Here is a 13,331-nt window from a genome sequence, read left to right as displayed (position 1 = left end):
GGTTGGAGCATGTTAATAGGATGAGTGATGACCAGAGCTCCAAACGGTCCCTATTGTATCAGAAAGTTACCATAAGGTAACTTTTAATTCTTCTAAATTCAAAATTTCCAGCTAATATATATTTTTGGAGTAAAATTGAACTTTAACTTTTTGCAGTAGAAACATAGTAATCAACTTTTTTTGACATGTTGATCATTATCAAAATTTGAGAATGGAATAGGACCGAGCCTTTTGATCCTTCTCATTCATATTCATATGATTTGTAATTATATCCACGAATAGATGAATGAATAAGGTATGGGGCCTGTCACGTTCTTGATTCTTGAAAAATTCATCATAAAATGAAATGAAAATATTCTTCATTAGGAGGAGCTAGGTCTCAAAGCCCTCTCTACCACTCAATTTTGAATAACATATTATTGCATAGCTGGCATATAAGATTAATAAATGTTGTTTTTCATATTAGAATAATTCAACCTTTTATGTTGCAGGGGAGAACCGTTAGTGATTGGACTATTGGACATCTTCGGGTTTGAAAACTTCTCTAGGAATTCGTTTGAGCAGCTCTGCATCAACATTGCTAATGAGCAAATCCAGTATTATTTCAATCAGCACATTTTCACGTGGGAACAGCAGGCAAGTATTCATTTATGTTTAAAAATTTAATTTTCCTACAGTTACCTTGAAAAGTGGCCATTCCTGCACTGATTACAGAACGCAAAGAATCAATTTTCCGCTCTAGTGCGCAAAGTATTACTTTGTGTACTCTTAATACTTTGCGTATTATCTTGCAGCCATCCCAATCAGCTGTTAACATTGTTGGCGTGTATTTTGAATGCGAATTTTCTCTATGCGATTTTTTTTCTGATTTTCATATAAATAAAAATGAGAACTCAATAAATTATACATTTTGAATATTATTAATTATTCATTACTAGCCGTCAGGCTCGCTTCGCTCGCCATATCCGTCTAGCCAGGGGGCTCCGCCCCCTGGACCCCCGACTGGATCGTCCAAGAATGAGATCAGCAGGCTCGCTTCGCTCGCCTGCATTTTTCATTTGAGCATTTTTATCATATGTTAGGACGATCCAGTCGGGGATCCAGACTAAACGTCTGGCTAAACGGATATGGCAAGCGAAGTGAGCCTGACGGCTAGTAATATAATATTCCCAGGAATAGCTCTGATTGAAGCAGCAGTGCCCAATCAAATATTCCGCGATAAATGCATTTCAATCTTCAACTTGGTGCCAACCTAACAAAGTCAATTCAACTTAATGCCAACCTGACAAAATTATTAATTTAGTTACCAGTTAACAACTGTTTCGAAGAGGTACTCTCTCCAGATTATAGTTCTATATTAATATATAGTATGGCCTTTTTACTTTCCTTGCCCTATTACCATAGGTAAGGAAAGTATTGCTTTCCGAAAAAAATTAAGGTACCCCAATTTCTAAATTTCTATATGTTTCAAGGTCCCCTGAGTCCAAAAAAGTGGTTTTTGGGTATTGGTCTGTGTGTGCGTCTGTGTGTGTGTGTGTGTGTGTGTGTGTGTGTGTGTGTGTGTGTGTGTGTGTGTGTGTGTGGTGTGTGTGGTGTGTGTGTGTGTGTGTGTGTGTATGAGTGTATGTGCGTCTGTGTACACGAATCTCATCTCCCAATTAACGGAATGACTTAATATTCGGAACTTAAGGTCCATACAATATAAGGATCCGACACGAACAATTTCGATCAAATGCAATTCAAGATGACGGCTAAAATGAAGAAAATGTTGTCAAAAACGAGGTTTTCGCGGTTTTTTTGAAAACGATTCTGATCAAATTTATACCCAAAATAGTCGTTGTTAAGCTCTATCAACTGCAACAAGTCCCATATCTGTAAAAATTTCAGGAGCTCCGCCCCATCTATGCAAAGTTTGATTTTAGATTCCCAATTATCAGGCTTCAGATACAATTTAAAAAAATTGAATGGAAAAGATTGAGCATGTGAATCTCTACAATTAATGTTCAATAACATTTTTACATAAAATTGAAAATAAGCTCGAAATTCGAGAAAATGTGATTATCCAATTGCAAACTGTTGGCAACTGTTGATTCTATTAAATCATTCACTATGAAGAGATAGCAGACCTCGTATGTCTCCAGCGTTATTGTCCTGTCACCAGCTGGTTCAGATCTGTTTATAATTATGTAGACTTGAGATGCGCGTGAACTCTAGCGTCAGGTGATCAATTTTCATAACGGCAAGGAAAGTTGTGTGAGTGCGCAAACCAGATTTTTTCAATTATAATTAAGAAAATAAGAAGAATATACATGCTAAAAGACGAACTTTATAAACCCTTAAAAACCACCCTTAGGGCCGTTTGCACAGTGTAAGTTTAAGCTAAAGCTTAAACCAATTCTGTTTTTTTTTGTTTAAACTAAAATTCCGTTTGCACAGTATCAGTTTAAACTGTGTATTGAGTTTAAACTCTGGGAAAGTTTAAACCTCCAAAGAAGGAGGTTTAAACCAAATTTTTGGATTAACTTGACATCTGTAAAGATTTGATGGGGAAACAGCTGATAGTAAATTATTTTTCGACGCTTGTTTTTAATGCTTCTGTGGACGATAATCATTATTAATTTAGGTTACAGTGAATCATTATTTGAATGTAAAAATAATTATAATGGAGGAATTGATAGAAGTTTTTAATGCGATTGATATAGATGACTGCAAAGAAATATTGAAACTAAGAAAAATTGGGCAAAAAACAGATAATTTGAATTTCTGGGATTGAGAATTTTTTTAACGGTTTTGCTTGAGTACAGCAACTGCCAATTTAGTATTTTGATTAAATAAACCACTTGATAGAAATTAAGACAATTTTTAACAGTGGTCTTCGATTAGAAAACATGTTTTTAATAACACATTACTGAGATATATTGCTTTTGAGAGATTTCTAATAAACGAGGAAGACCGAAGTAGATTCAAGCGTAACAAAATAAATGTTTTATCTCACATTCTAAAATATGTATTCTGGTGCCAACTAAACATAAGTTTTTAAAGAATATCTTGATCACTTTTCACTTTTATAACCGTACAGCTTACAGCTTTGTTGATATTGAACAAGAACAAGAAAATACTAAAATAGTAGCTACATAACCTCAATTTACTGATGGTTTGTAAACAAATAACAAATTTCCTGTAAAAATCAGCCTTCCTGATATGGGCGATGTAAGTGTGACGTAAGCCGTTGCTACGACGCCATTTTAGTCTCTAAACAAACCGTTGCTATGGAGAGAGAGCATGTTATTCTTATGGGTCTAAAACATCACCTTACATTTACGAGTATATCAATGAAATGATAGATTTCTAAGAGTGTGAGAATATTTTTTTCAAGTTCTACACACTCAATCATCAATTCCCAGTTTTATTCAGAACAAATAATTTTTTTGGGACAGCCAAAGCAGAAAGTCTCACGAAGTAGTGCATAGTGCTATGTATGTAGGCTTACCATGGTGAGCCTAGTTGAAGAGAAAGTTAAAGTGCCACATGAATTCTTACCTGAAATTTCTAATTATTATTTTGTTTTCAATATAGGTTACTTTCACAGCATATGCTGAAAGTTTTACACAGTCTGCTGTTTTACATTAGAATGTTTATTTGAAAATGTATACAGTCTGATTTCGATCACAAATCAAAATGGTTTGAAGCAAACGAACATTTTCGTTGTTCCTGACTGTAAACATTATCGTACAGTGAAAGGGCAGGCTACATACCATTTTTTTTAGATTTCCTGAAAATCCCAAGCCTAGCTCGCCTCTATAAGTTCTGTACTACATTTTTAGGTTATGTTATTGTTAATAAAACTAATATTTTTGTCAATTTATCTAAAATAACTACATTAGTGGAATTATTAATACAATAATTCAAATACAATTATGTTTACAGTAATGTAGCACATAAAATACATAATTATTTGCTTTACTTTACATGTTCACTTACCCTTTTAAATTCTTGTAAACATCATCACCGTTTAGTTAGAATGTAGGAAGTATAAAACATGATGATTAGTGGTCACAGCATCTACATCTTTTTATTGTGTTGATTCATTCAATATCTTACTATTTCACGTAAATTGAAAACAATTATATCTCCAGAAAACCTAGGCTAAACCAAAACACCTGACCTATATATTATTTAAGCTTTAGTCTACTCTAACAGTTACACTAAACAATGGGAAAACAGAATATATTTATATGAATTTTTAATTACAACTTTATAACAATCTGATGAAATTATATGTAATAATTCAAATTGCACTTCAACTTTCTCTAGTAGGTTTTCCATAGCAGACTACAGACATGGTACTAAGCTCTAGTTCGTTAGACTTTCTGCCTTGGCTGTCCCAAAAAAATGTATTTGATCTGATAAATACTGAGAGTTGATGATTTGAGTGTGTAGAACTTGAAAAAAATATTCTCACTCTTAGAAATCTATTATTTCATTGATATACTCGTAAATGTAAGGTGATGTTTTAGTCCCATTTGAATGACATGATCTCTCTCCATAGCAACGGTTTGTTTAGAAACCAAAATGGCGTCGTAGCAACGGCTTACGTCATCACTTACATCGCCTATTGTAAACGATGACATTTTATTACCAACTTAACGCTTAACTAGTTTAACTTAAACTGGATTAGTAAATGCACTGAGAAAACCAATTCAAGTTTAAACTTTCAGATTAACTTAATCGAGTTTAGCAATCTATACTATGCAAACGGCCCTTAGAGTTAAAATACTGCCAAAAGATTTCTTAGTGCGCCTCTAAAGGGCCAACTGAACATACCTACCAAATTGAATGTTTTTGGTCCGGTAGATTTCTAGTTCTGCGAGTGGGTGAGTCAGTCCAGTCAGTGAGTGAGTGCCACTTCGCTTTTATATCATATATAAAATGCAAATAATATTTTTTCCATTATAAAAATAATTAATATATAATTTTAAAAATACATTATTTAATATATTTTCTTATTATTATTATTATTATTATTATTATTATTATTATCATTTCATTCATCACATGACAAGTGAGTGTTTATTGCAGTCAAAGTCGGCCTTTGGCAAGACTTTGGTGCATTACTTCTAAACTGAAATGTTCAAAAATGATCTCACAATGGATGCTGTGCTGAGAACAACTGCTTTTTCCATGGCATATTTTGCACTTTTCGATATTCCCATCTGACAAAGATTTGCTGACACTTTTCTAGTTACAACTCCACCGTGGAGATAATGACAGGAACAATTGTGACCTTTTCTTGCATCCAGACATCCTTGATCTCAGCAACCAAGGGAAGGTACTTGGAGACCTTTTCATTATAATACTGGTCCAAGTTGTGGCAACATGGTATGCCCTATTTGTGTTGTTTCCTTGGCTACCTTATCCATGAGGATGATATCTGGCCTATTATGAGCAACTGTTCTGTCTGTCAGCACCGACCGATCCCAATATAACTTATGTGTCTCATTCTCCAAGACTGGGGATGGCTTGTACAAGTAGTAGGGCAGCTTCTGATTGATGATTTGGTACTTCAGAGCAAGGTCCTGATGCAAGATCCCAGCTACTGCTTGTGGCGCTTTAAATAGTCAGTAGCTGCCAGTGATTGACATGCAGACATGATGTGCTGAATAGTCTCAGATGCCAAGCCACAACGTCTGCATGAATCATCATTTATAGGCAGCTTAATTATATGCTTTGATAATTTTTTGTTGCGATTACTTGATCCTGTATTGCCACCAAGAATCCTTCCGTTTCAATAAACAGGTCCCTGTGCCAAAGCCATGCATTGGAAGCCTCCTCATCAACTCCAGGCTGAGATAAGGCAAATGCATGTCTTCCATGAAGCTGCTTCAACTTCCATTGCTCCAGAATCTCACTCTCATGCTGTCTGTTGGTTTTAAAGTCCGCAGTAGGCAGCTCAGAAAGATTAAGTGGAGTGTACCTTTATCAGCTTTTCTCACCACTGCATACAAGCCACCCTACTTCTCCATGAAGTATGTCTTCATGCTTCCGATTTGTCTCTCACAAGCCCATTTTATATCAATGAGCCCGCGCCCGCCTTTCTTTCTTGGCAATATGAGCCTCTCCATACAGGCCTTGGGGTGATGAGCTCTGAACTTAGTGAGGAGCACTCTTGTTGATCTCATAAGATCTTCCAAATCAGTTGCAGTCCAACAAACAACACCGAATGAGTAAGTCAGCACAGGTATTGCATAAGTGTTGATGGCCTTGAACATATTATTGCCATTTAGCTGACTCTTCAAAAGTCTCCTCAGTCTGGTCAGGTATGTATCTTTCATTTTCTGCTTGACATTCTTCTGGTCTATTTGTCTAGCCTGGCAAAAGCCCAAGTACTTGTAGACATCACTTGGCCCCATCGCTGCAAAAGCACTCTCCAGGTCCTCATCAATCATTTGTGCCACGACTTGACCTCTCACAACACTGAGTGTCCTACACTTCTCCAGACCAAATGCCTGCAGATATCAGCAGAAAAGGTTCTAACCAGACCCAGCATTTCCTTCAGTTGATTTTCAGTACCTGCATAGAGCTTGATATCATCCATATACATCATGTGGGACAGTGGATGATTTCTCTTGCTTCTCCCTTCAGCTTGATCCATGTGTTGTGGAATTGAGTAATGCAGACAATGGGTTCAGAGCTAAACAAAACCACAATGGGCTCAAACTATCCCCTTGGAAAATACCTTGACAGACTGGTATAGTATGGTCTGAATTTGTCCAGCATTACTTCTCATTTTCAGCACTGTCCCCCACATCGACATGAGATGCTTCAGCAGCATTATGACTGAGTTGTCAATTTTGTAAATACAGGACTTCAATCAACCAGGAGTGAGGGACACTGTCAAAGGCTTTTCGGTAGTCAATATAAGCCATATGAATATGCCTTTTCTTTTTGACAGCTTGTCCCATTGCCACTGAGTCAATGGTCAAAACCTCCTTGCAGCCCAGCCCACCTTTCATACAGCCTTTCTGCTCATCAGCCAGCAGTCTCTCCCGACTCAAGTATGACTGCACTTGATCTGTTATACATGCAGTGAGAACCTTGTATAGTGTACATAGGCAAGTGATTGGCCTATATTGGGAAGGGTCATGAGTTCTATCATTTTTAGGAAGCAAGTATGTCGCTCCTTTGGTGAGAAATTGTGGAACTCTGTTGGGACTCTCAAGAAATGAGGAAAAGTGAATTGCTATGAATTGATGGAAGATTGGAAGCCTTTTCAACCAAAAATTGTGGAGCTTGTCTGGTCCAGGCGCAGACCAGTTGCTGGTTTTTGAGATTGCGTTTTTAACTTCAGCTGTTCCAATCAATATTCTCGGCATTTGTTGAGCTCCAGCCACTCTATCTTTTTCATTCTGAATCCATAAAGCATTTTGATTATGATCCCTACCACCCGCCCACAAACCTCTCCAGTACTTCTCAACCTCACTCAGCTGTGGATGCTCTCCTCCATCTTCAACCTGTTCTCCACTTAGGCCCCTGTAGAAAATCTTCTCACTTTTTTGAAACTTATAATTATCCTCCTTCCTTCTCAATGATATTCTGTAACGTCTCAGCCTATTAGCCTTAACAGCCAGCTTCTGGGTGAGGGTATCTAGCATCTCTTGAGGGGTTCTATTCAATGGATCCCTGTTGGTGTGATGTGATGCTTCTCTTCTCAATTGTTGGTAAGCATGAACAACCTTTCTTGATCTATTACCTTGCATGTATTGAGTAAGTCGTCCTAATTTCTTCCTGAGCATATCAACCTGTCTACAGAGTCTCTCTTCCCAAGGTGGTATCCTTTTCTTCCTGAGTACTCTTTGTGCACCAGATACATCAATCCCAATTGCCACACAATTGCTCTCACAATTGCCACAACTGAGCAGTACATGACTGAATGAAGTTCATCAAATGTCAATTTATCCAAATCAATGATTATTATTATTATTAATATATTTTTTCAAATAATATTTTTTTGTTGAAAAATTATTTAGAAATTTAGATTTACTCAAAATTATTCAATTTTCAAATTAATGGATTATTTAACTTTTAATTTGAATAAATTATCGATTATTAATTTCCAATTGGATTATCAGTTTAAATTAATTAAAGTTGTTATTAATAACAAAATTATACAGGCAAACATTTGATGGATTTCAGCCGTCATTTCACCCATAATCAACCACTTTTCATATTCAATGGTAACTGTAGAAAAATTTTAATGTGAAATACGTGCGCAAAGATCCTCTGCTGCACTCAAGAAACCATTCCGCCCTCGCCTACGGCTCGTGCGTAAACGTTTCTTTCGGTGCAGCAAACTGTCACTTTGCGCACCAGTTGCACAAATAACTATTTGTAGTTTTGAGATTTTAGTATCAATATTCGATAGGTTTTCTTATACGCATTAAAACATATACAAACTTACTTATACAAAGTTAACAGAGAAAAATGGTAAGAGAATATTTCATAATAATTATATCAAATATCCAATGAAAACTATATCAATATAACTAAGGACTTCTGCTACTGCGAATATTGACCAAATAACTAAATAGCAGAAGGAAATTTGAAGAATGAAACAGTTCACTAATTGCGTCCAAACCGGGAATTGAACCCGGTACCTCTCCGTTGCAGTAAGTTAGCAGAAGTTCTTAGTTCTATTTATATAGCTTTAATAGATATTTAATTTGAAATAATTAAAATAATGATATCCCAGCAGTTGTTTAAACTACAATTTCTATAGAATCTTCCATCTCCAGTAAGAGAATACTTTATGAAAACCTATTTGATTATTAAACGTTTATTTACTGAAAGGAAATTTGTAGAATATCATCGTATCATCGCTTAAAATAGAATCGTTTCAGTACCTTCCTTGAATCGAAGAATAATAAATGAGATAATGTCATATTGTTCATGAGATTGTATCTATTCTCTTGTAGGAATACATGGCTGAAGGTATACCAGTTGACTTGGTTGAATTCACTGACAATCGACCTGTACTCGACATGCTTTTGTCTCGACCAATGGGACTCCTGGCTTTACTCGATGAAGAGTGCCGATTTCCTCGTTCAAATGATCGGACTCTGATAGGTGAGTTGTCTTTAATAAAATAAATTTATGTATCTGTCAGTATTTTATTTGCAAGAAGAAATTCTCACAAAAAACAAATATAATTATAAATGCTTGTCATCTTTAATTGATAATATTATCTGTTCTTATGTATATTTTCTACATTTCGTAGTAATCTCATTTGTTGTTATAGTAGATATCATTATTGAATGAAAACGACTTCATAACGTCACAACCTCTAAGTTATTACAATAATTTGTGACAGTAGTTAAGTTTTTACACCATTATCAATATCTAGTGAAAATTGCGCAGCAGAATATATAGCGTGGGTGAAGTCCTACGTTCGGCCGTCAGCTATTGACCAATGAAGTTTGAGCTCTGTCATTGGTCGAGATATCTATTATACTTGGACGTGTCTAATCTCGGCTGATTGACCTCCATTGGTCAACAGCTACTCTCAGTTTACTAGAGACTGATAATGGTGTAACAACCGAAACTAGAATCTCAAAATTGAATTTCTTTTATAATAACATTTTACCTGTCAATTGAACAGAGAAATTCCTTTTTTATGTATTTATACATTGCGTACATACAATATCATTCTCAAATATGAATGATTGGGATTATAAAATTTTAGTTTATATAAACTAAAAATTTCATAAACTTCGTTTATAAAGATAAGTTTTATAATCTTTATTGTCTAATCATACAGTATATGTCAATTGAACAGAGAAATTCCTTGTCTAATTACATAGCACCTGTCAATTGAACAGAGAAATTCCACGGCAACCTGAAAAGCAAGCTGTACGCTGGACTCAAGTCGAATGCCCTGTGCTTCGCCGTTCACCATTTCACCGGCCGAGTCATCTAGGGAATAAATCAATATTTATTTACTAATCACATTTCGAATGAATTAACTTGTATAATATTATTGTACTTGATACAACAGAGAAATTCCACGGCAACCTGAAGAGCAAGCTGTACGTGCGACCCAAGTCGAATGCCCTGTGCTTCGCCGTTCACCACTTCGCCGGCCGCGTCATCTACCAGGCGGAGGGATTCGTGGAGAAAAACCGCCACTTCCTGGCGCCCGAGGTCATTCAGCTGCTGCGAGCCTCGCAGGTGGAGGCTGTCCGCTACCTCTTCCAGTGTCCCATCACCAAGACCGGCAACCTCTATTCGGCCAGTCCGTCGCATTCTGTCAACGGCACCAATGTAAGTTACCTTGCAGTTCTTCCGTTTACAATGAGAAAAAACACTAATTATATTCATTATAACCTAATAGAATATTCAAATTTAAATTAATTACATTTTTATTCATTTACATTATTTTTCACCAAATGTAAAGAATTTCTGCATCGTCAGCATACAAAATTCAACATCAACTTATTCAATTATAACGGGTGACCCAGAATAACGGGAACCTTTAAAAAACCATAAAAACAAGTGTGGGAAGGGCAAAAATGATTTTATTTAAACTAATGAAAAGTTCAAGACTTGCCATTAAAATGGCTTCCTCCTGCATGAATACACTCTTTATTATTTTGTGTTGAGATTCCTGAACGATTGCTGCAACATTTCAACTGGAATATTGTTAATTTCATTCTGAATTGTCTGTTATAAATCAACCACAGTTATTGGTCAAGTTGTGAAAACGTTTGATTTGAGATAACTCCACAAACAGAAAATCGCAGGTGGACAGACAGATCCATAGGACCAGGAAACGCAACCTAATCGTGAGATTACACGGTTACTAAACAATACTCACTCGCACAGTTGCCATTGAATGCCGTGCAGTGTGGATTTCGCTCAGAATTTGATCAATTATTTTGAATTAATTAAAAATTAAAACAAATATAAAATGAAATCCGCAATATCCCAGATGAGATATTGCAGCGATCAATGAGGAATCGTCAACACCGATTTGAACAATGTATTCGTTCAGGAGGAAGCCATTTAAATGAAGTTGTATTGTCGAAAAGTGATAGATGTTATTAATAATTTCTCAAATGGCAAGTCTTGAACTTTACATTAGTTTAAATAAAATCATTTTTGCCCTTCCCACTTTTGTTTTATGGCATTTTTAAAAGTTCCCGTTATTCTGGGTCACTCGGTACAAAATCACAAATTCATAAAATACATAATAAGACACTAAATAAGTTTAGTAACTGTTATAAGACTACAAGTTTTTAAATCCAATGAATTTGGATCTAACTTAGTACCTTGACTCTCATACTATTCATACTTGCTTGGCCGGAAATAGTCCTGTTTATAACTCATATTGAGAATAATTTCTTTTCTGAACCGGGCACGTGCTCTAATACTGAGCATATGTATGGGATTCCAGCTTAGTTTTTTCAGTATACGAAAGTCGAATCTATGGAAAAAATAATGTTTCACTTTTCAACCATATCCGAACGTTTTCATCTCCGGTTTTTCGGTTTTATCTAATCTGTGAATTAGATATGATTGGTACTTCCACAAATATCAACAGACTAGCTATCAAACAACAAATATCAACAGACTAAAAGATATCGATACGATAATGTAAAGTTTTTCTTCCACATCCCAGCTCTATGTGCTCTGTGTGCTGTTGTCTGTTGTGTTTGTTCTTCAAACATCATACTGTATATTATACTATAAACAGGCCTCATTCTCACACTCATTATTATTATTATTATTAGCGTATGGCTTTGAATGGTGGGGAGACCCAAGGGTAGTTCCACCTCGCCTCATAGTCCAAAGTTCCCTAATGGGAAACCGGACACTAAGTTTAGAGTGAGCACAATACTTTAAATTTACACTTTTCACTTTTGAATAAAGTTCATTTTGATGTTAAAAAGTCCAAACATATACAAAACCGAAACAAAACACAAAACCACTAAGACAAATTTAGAAAATATTGAATTTAGACAATAAATTTGGACACTCATAATACTAGGTACACTTCAAATGTCGGTGTTAACACAATCCAACAAACTAGATCTTTTTCAAACACAAATTGCTTCTATATATTACATATTTTGTTTCGTAACTTTCAACTTTATTCCAATCCGAGTAATCTTTTCAATGTTGCTTCTCCTTCAATTTTCAAAAAACACCTCAAAAATTGGTTATTTGAGGTTGACGAGGCCGTCTCGCTTATCGTTGCCGTGAGAGGTCGGCCCCGTTGACTTGGTTTACTTACACTTTCCCATCTCTCTTCGATGCTCGGAACATGCTATATATACACTTTTTCATTTATTAATCCTCTTCAAACTTCAAAGAATTTAATTTTTGGTTCACAGCTTCTTTAAAGTTTCTGCATCTTCTATCAATCTATCTTCATTTTATTTTTTTCTTCATTATCTTTATTTTCTTTTCAGCTTTTCCTCTAATTAATATTTAAAACATTCATTTCCTTTTCAAATTTTCCTACAAGTCTCTTAATATTAGGGTTATGTGTAAGAGAGGGCCGACTGCGCCCTATCTTCGCCCTCCCAGGTCAAAATAAAGGCAGTCATTCAATTCAATTCAATATAAACTCAACTCTAGCTTACGCACAGGAAATATGTTGCCTATGTAAGCTTTTCCCTTTATTATTTATGATAACAGCAGTTCATTATTAACTCATAAACCTAGCATTGTTTTATAAGTTCTATATCATTAAGTCAAATTTATTACAGGGTTTGTTTTATTTTAATTTAATTTAGTGAAATTAAGTTAAAAATTAATAATGTATCATTTTTAAATGCAGATTTTTGTTGTATTTATGGAGGAAATAAATTTGATTTGTTAGGAGCGTTGCGCGAGCGTGATGGCGCTGCAATCGCAGTCGCGCGCTCAGCAAACAGCTGCTACCTATTTCCGCTACTCACTGATGGAGCTGCTGCAGAAGATGGTGTGCGGCTCGCCTCAGTTCGTGCGCTGCATCAAGCCCAACGACAGCCGGCAGCCGCGTCTCTTCGACCCGGCCAAGGTCGTGCGCCAGCTGAGGTACACCGGCGTGCTTGAGACCATTCGCATACGGCAGCACGGATTCTCGCACCGGATTCCGTTCGCCGAGTTTCTCAAAAGGTGTGTGCCCTACCACAATTATTTCTCTCTATCCAATGTATTCTATTAATATTTGTTGTGAGATTTCAGTCTTCAGTTATTATATAGCAAAAAGTGTTATATTCTGTTATATGGAAAATTATATCTAAACTATCTGAATATACTGATATAATGAGATATACTGAGTGAGTCAT

General features: G+C 35.8%; 1 protein-coding gene across 3 annotated transcripts in view; it reads left to right on the top strand.

Moving 5' to 3' along the window:
* The window catches only part of LOC111053284 (myosin-IIIa), a 78,981-nt gene that overhangs the window by 45,769 nt on the left and 19,881 nt on the right, over positions 1-13,331 (top strand). For all 3 annotated transcript variants that reach the window (XM_039421948.1, XM_039421946.1, XM_039421947.1), the window contains exons 13-16: positions 492-636; positions 8,973-9,123; positions 10,052-10,317; positions 12,881-13,158. In XM_039421948.1, the coding sequence (XP_039277882.1) occupies positions 492-636; positions 8,973-9,123; positions 10,052-10,317; positions 12,881-13,158 (840 nt within the window). The remainder of the gene's footprint in view (positions 1-491; positions 637-8,972; positions 9,124-10,051; positions 10,318-12,880; positions 13,159-13,331) is intronic.

The sequence above is a fragment of the Nilaparvata lugens genome, chromosome 2, assembly GCF_014356525.2.
Source record: "Nilaparvata lugens isolate BPH chromosome 2, ASM1435652v1, whole genome shotgun sequence".
NCBI lineage: Eukaryota > Metazoa > Arthropoda > Insecta > Hemiptera > Delphacidae > Nilaparvata > Nilaparvata lugens.
This window is presented reverse-complemented; position numbering and strand designations above follow the sequence as displayed.